Below are 6,553 nucleotides of genomic sequence, written 5' to 3' on the forward strand. Positions count from 1 at the left end.
AATTAAAATTAAAACTTTAAACTTAGACGGTCCAGATCTTTTGCAGGTACAATGAAAGGGCGGAGGAAAAATGACGCAGAAGAGAGAAATCAAGTCTGAAAAAATTACCATCTTCCTCCTATAAGGAGGGAAGATAGCGTCTTGAGACCGCGAAAGTGGAAAATGACATTTGAAGACCTTTTTTATTCGAGAACATCCTCAGTTAAATTGGAAAAATATTTGAGGATGCAACGATATGCCATGTAAATTGCAATAGGAAGATATAAAAATTGTTGGTTTGTTGGAAGACAGTTTGGTAAAAAGAAGTAAAGAACCATTTAACCCACAGTCAAAATAACTAACAAATGTCCTTGTGACTCCCGAGCATCCTTCAGTCCTCAAAGACGGTGAAGCACAAGGTTGAAGAAGGTCAAGAGGATGAAGTGAAAATTATTGAGGAAAAAAAAAAAAGAATTAAAGTGCACTTTTGCTTATCTACTTTTATTCGAACAACGATGAATACCTATACTAAGTAAAATATTTTTCTCTTAAAAAAGATTTTTGCTCTTTTGAAAAGTTATTTAGAAAAAAAAAAAATACACCACTTATTAACACAATATACCCAATGCTCTTTAAAGAAAGTGTAGAGACAAAAAATACATTTTAATTTAAAAATAAATATTTGTGACAGTTTTAGTTTAAACAATGATTACTTTTCTTTCCTCAGTAGATGTTATCTCCACCAAATTCACTCTACATTTATTTTATAATTGTCGTTGATGCGGCCAACAACACAATCTCGCTCAAGTGCATGTGATTAAGCAAGCAATTAGAATTTAATATCGCGTTTAATTTTATCAATACTTAAAAATTATTAACATATATGTAATTAAATCTTGCTGGCCTACGAGCGAGCACTAAGTAGAGTGTGAATTGATAATGATATTGTCTTAATTCTAAGTCGATTTTAAAGGCACATGAGCTCTCCATTACTCTGCATTTATCAGAAACTTGAGTTTAAACTGAATCAAAAGTATAGAAATACAAGGATCAAGATTAATTTTCCTTCAATACATCTACAACTTTAAATCTGTTAGCCAACATCTAGGTCTTGCGAGAGACACCTTAGAGAGTGACGAGGACAATCTTATATCAGGGTAATTATCTGACATCTCCCACATCTCACGAACACAAAGGTAATAGAAAATATCCAATATAAAAACCTTTCACTGCCTAACAGTAAACTTGTACACTACACAGCTAGCTAGTAGCTACTTCTTCCCTGACCCAATACTGCAATAGAACATTGAATGATGGATATATCATGTATTGTTGGGACGTATATATCATTAAGGCGTGCATGTATGGTGACAGCGTGTATAAATACCATGCAACAAAAAGCACAAATAGTAAACGGAATGCCCTTGTTGAGAAGAAATATCAGACATGCATTGTTGCACAAAGAGAAATATCTAACCACCGACACAACGAGGTCAAAATGTTCTAATGATCATGAATACGTGCTCATATGGCCATTACTTACTAAACAAACTAGTATTAATAGTGCCTCTGTTCGAGGATGGTGTCCATCATCTTAAAACTGCAGTTTAAAAGAACATCATCAATTCTGGTCTACTGTATACATTGTTCTGCTCGTCCTCCAGGATGGGGTAAGCAGCTACAAGAGCATCCTGAGCTCCGATGTAAAGTGAGTTGTAGATCTTCCAATACACTTCCCTAACCTTACGTGCTGGGTGAAACAGCCCTTGGAGACAGTAATTGAGAATAACGGCAGCACCCAAAGCTACCCTCATTCCTTCAATGGCTTCCATAACAGCGTTTATGACATGAGGAGAGGTCTCAAATATGTTTGGCCAGACATAGTTCAGCAAATGGACCAGAGCATCTTCACAACCCAGACCAGCCACACCCAAAGCCATGTGCTTCACAGCAGAAGCAGCAGTCTGCCTGTGAACCAAATCCCTGTCCATGAGGGCATCCTCAAGTAATGGAGTCACAGCATAGATGTAGTCTTTTCCCATTTCACCAATGTACTCGAACAGGAAAGAGAGGGATTTCAGGACACCATTTTGGACGTTGAGCTCTGGCACACGATACTCGTTCATCAAAGCAGGCAGGACTGTAAAGGGTGAACAGGTTTCAGCAACTATAGCAATAGCGACAGTCGTGCAAACACGATTTTGCCTCTCCTGCACCTTGAGGTTATTCAATAGAGTGGCCAGGACATCCTGTGGTCCAATGGCTTTGGCAATATATCCAAAAGTGTTCACTGTAGCACGACGAATTCCCTTCTTGTGTGCCTTAAGCATCTCAAGAAGCTCAAAACAGATTCTCATCCACTCTCTTGCAGGCACAAACTCTGCCCCACGGTCAGCAATTCTACCTACAAGATCAATACAGTTCTCCTGGACCTTCTCATGCCTGTTCTTCAAAATTGGGGTTAACCGTGGTAGCAGATCCTTGATAGGCGGAGTCATCTTCGTCATACCTATAACATTGACAATGGACTTGAGTGCTCCAAGAATTGATCCTAAAACTTCAGGATACTCTTCTCCCAGATACTCGTACAATACAACACCAAGATGGCCCATCAATTGTTCTTCTTGGCACTGCTTCATGACCACAGCAATTCTTGAAATAAGATCCGCTGCTTGCTGCCTCACCTTTGCACTCTTGTTATTTAACCGCCACTTGATGGTACCACAAATCTGAGGAAGATAAGGTTTCACTCTCTGCCCAAGAGCATTCACAACTGCACCAAATCCGTTAAGCATCACATTAGCATCATCACTGGTTTGCTCTTGGAATGCATAAAGAATACCATCGATCAGTAGCTCTTCCAAGCGAGAATCTATGTCAGCTGCACCCAGGTTAGTAACAACCTTTTCAATAGTTTCCATCACCATTCGCCTGTAAGGTTCACTTTCATCTTTAAGGTCCTCAACAATTCTCCCAACTATATCAGCAACACCAACTTTGTTGGCTATCTCTACAGTTGTATCTACAAGTTGCCTATAGTTTCTTCTATCCAAAGCCATCCTCCTAACCCAGAAATTCCTGAAAAACTCTGGCAGAATATCATTCCTAATATAATCAGCCTCCACACCCTCAGTGCTAACACACTGCTTCACCACTTTCAAAACAATTTTCTTCATTTCTTCATCAGGTGACTGGAATTCACGAATCAAAATCAGCATGACTTCCTTGGTATAGTAACTGGCATACAGAGCTTCCATCAAAGGAATAATAAAACCGATGGCCTTCAGAAATGCAGCCAACACCTTTCCACGGTGCTGTCTTATACCCTTCCACAGAGGCTTCAGTACAGAGTCAAAACTTTCAATTCCATAAGGAGCAGCAGCCTCAGCTAGAGCAGCAAGTGACAATGCAGTGATTGTTCTCACCTTCTGATTCTCATCATTCAGTCCATGCTCTATAATTTCCACAAGAGACCTCAAATGTGGCAAGACGGCACAACCAATCAAGATGGCTATCTGTTGAACAATCTTAATCCCAGTATGCCGGGCTTGCCATGATTTCTTACTCTGACACACAGCCTTCAAGAAGGGTAAGAGTGCAGGAATACCAAGTGCAGAGGCAACAACACTGAAAGCTCTGGCAGTAGTGTTCCTAACATATTCATCAATATTGTCAATATCAGGCCGCATTGCTGCAATCATTGTGGCCAAGCCAGCCGCTTTACTCAGATTGGAGATGATTTCCCTGCCCTCCACACGTGCGTAGTAATCTTCATCAATTAGTAGAGGTTCAATAACAACAAGAATCTTATGGACATAAGGCCTAACCAGCTCATCCAATTTATACAGAACTCTATCAATAACCTTAACCAAAAGATGCCTTTCTTGATCCTCAAGAGTAGGTTGCATGAGCAATGGTAGGATCCTGTTAAACAATGGCCCTGCTCCAAACTCACGTGCTTTGTCTGTAAGCTGTCTTAACGCAGTTTTCCTTTGTGGTGGCGTTCCATTCTTAACTTTAAGCAGAAGCTTCATAATCTTACGCTCCTTTTGTTCTTCTGGTGACAATTCCTCTTCATTTTCTTCATTCAACAATGCCCCAAAGTATTGGTAATCTTCAGGTTTCATGAATGGCAAACCACCAGGTGCTTCCTTGGGAACATCAAACTGCTGACCACGGTTCTCCTCTGGGATTTGATAAAGAGGGGTCCCCAGCGGAGTTGGGGTAGCAAGAAGCTTCCTCGCAGGTGTTCTAATAGGCACATATGAAGCAGGAGGCTCCAATATCTTATATCCTTCTTGGGGAAACATGGCATCAAGTTCCTCGTCTGTTAATGGACGATTCCTCTCTTCAATATCCCTCTCCCATCTCAATAAATTATATTGCTCTGGAGTAATAGCACCCCGCAAGTTAATTGCCCCAGGAGTTGGAGTAGCCAACTCAACTCCTCCAACCGGAGTTACGCCTGGTGTATAAGCAGCGGCGGGTGTGGCACCTGGCAGCGGTGTCGCACTACCCATTGTAGCAGGTGTCTCATCCCATCTTGATCTCTGCCTCTTAGGAGTTGGCGTAGCCATGCCAGAAAGTTTTGGGGTGGCATCCCAAGTCATACCAGCAGGGGTTGCACCAGGTGTAGCACCACCGGCCGGAGTCGCATCAGAATCAGCCAGTCTTCCAGGTGTAGGAGTTTCATCCCACCTATTCCTCCTTCCTGGTGTCGCATCCGTCACTCTCCCAGGGGTGGGAGTTGCATCCCATCTACCAGGTGTTGTATCGGGCATATCCCAGTCTGAAGTCTTCGCCTTCTTCGCCCCTTCATCCTGAGACTGGTCCCATCTATTTCTTCTCTTAGGCGCTGCCGCAGCATCAGCTTCCTTCCCCTTCTCCGGAGCAGCCTTAGCCGCTTCTTCTTCCTCCTTCTTCTTCTTCGCAATAGCCCTCAGAGTCTCCTCTTTCTCCCTCTTCAACGCCTCCTCCCTCATCACATCCGCATACGTCCTCACTGCCGGGTCAGGGGTCTTTTCACCAGCAGCAAAAGGATCGTGCCGCTCCGGCGATATAATCCGATTCAACCTCCTCTGCCTATAATCATCTTCTCGATCAATAATTCTCTGCGGCTTCCTGAATCCAACATCCGCATCTGCATCACCGACACCGGGCATATCCTTCATCAAGGATTTCGGAGCAGTGTAAGACGCCAATTTCCGAGCAACCTCGTTGTCCATAGCATCAAGATTCTCCTCATCCTCGTTCGCTGGGATAGAAGTGAGATAGGCATCTTTGTCGCTCCCGCCATAGAGATCCGTATCGAAGGTCACCGACGTGAGAGATGCCAACTGCTGCTCCAACTTCTTCCGCTCTTCCTGCGTCTTCGAAATCTCAGGGTCCAACGACGCCATTGCTGATAGCTTCGAAATTAAACTATCTCAGTAGGTCAGTAGTGTTCCAAAACCCTAGCTCCTGAAACATACACCAAAAATTACACTTCTTGTTCGCAGCAACCAAAATTAGATGTCAAAAGAAAAGTAGATAAATTGAGATGCGAAGAAGCCAAAAGTAGAGAGGTATGTAAATTGAGAAAAAGCCTCACCGGTATCCAATTTGATAGGTTTAATCCTTTATTTCGTATCTGAAATTTCTGGGATGAAATTCAATCACAATCTCAAAGATCAATCGGAGCGCAAGTATAAAATAACGAAGGGATTATGCATTGAGTCGGCAAAAACTATATCGGGCCGGGTTTAGCAGTACTTAAAATGGGTCTGTGTCTAATTGGGCTTGTGCTATAAAAACAAAATACAGGGCTAAACCGGCTTTAAAATTGATGTGTATATGAATTAAAGTTCTTTGATGAATTATTTATAATCAGTAATTAAGTTAATAACAATGATGATACTGATAATAAATTTATTTTAAATATTCTTAACAAATCAAATAAATCCTTCATGTTTGAATAGTTTATAAATACTTTTTTGAAATTATAAATACTTCTTGCAATCATTTGTGTTCATAAACTTATATTTATTTTCTTTTAAGCAATTTAAGGTCACTTGTCACTACTTAGGCACGCCATTTATTTTAAAATATATAAAATTTAGGAATATGGAAAAAAAAAATCTTGAGTATTAGAAATTAATCTCAAGAAAATTGGCTTCTTCAAAATGATTTCCTAAACTGTGGTATTATTTGTAATGTTTTGAAAGATGGATTGGGTGTTGAATTAAAATAGTCAATGGGTCTTGATTTTTAAAGTATAATCAGTTAGATGGAAAGTTAAATTGATGAGGTAAAAATTAAATAAAAATAATATTATATATATAAATAATAAGTTCATAATATGTGTAATTGTTAGTAGAATAACATAATATGATCATAAATTAATAATATATTATAAATTATAATTTTATAACTTGATAAATATATGTGAATCTGTTAAATAAGGTATGAATAGGTTCTAAGATATCTCCATTTGTGCTAGTAGTTGTCAACATCTTCTTAAAAAAATGGTCCATGATTATATTATATTATATTATATATATGTGAAGGGTCCAAAAATAAAATTGACTTTTAGTAG

The 6,553-nt window shown here is 40.0% G+C and overlaps 1 protein-coding gene across 1 annotated transcript; it reads right to left on the reverse strand.

Annotated features, from left to right (window-relative positions):
• Window positions 1–1,384: 1,384 nt before the first annotated feature.
• LOC129285767 (uncharacterized) lies at window positions 1,385–5,703 on the reverse strand. The gene is made up of 2 exons (XM_054921640.1): window positions 5,570–5,703; window positions 1,385–5,439 (listed from the first exon to the last, which is right to left on the reverse strand). The coding sequence occupies exon 2, from the start codon at window positions 5,376–5,378 to the stop codon at window positions 1,587–1,589; it is 3,792 nt and encodes a 1,263-aa protein (XP_054777615.1). The 5' UTR covers window positions 5,379–5,439; window positions 5,570–5,703; the 3' UTR covers window positions 1,385–1,586.
• Window positions 5,704–6,553: the final 850 nt, after the last annotated feature.

This window comes from Prosopis cineraria, unplaced genomic scaffold, assembly GCF_029017545.1.
Source record: "Prosopis cineraria cultivar Desert tree isolate PC_DT_omini unplaced genomic scaffold, ASM2901754v1 PC11, whole genome shotgun sequence".
Lineage (NCBI taxonomy): Eukaryota > Viridiplantae > Streptophyta > Magnoliopsida > Fabales > Fabaceae > Prosopis > Prosopis cineraria.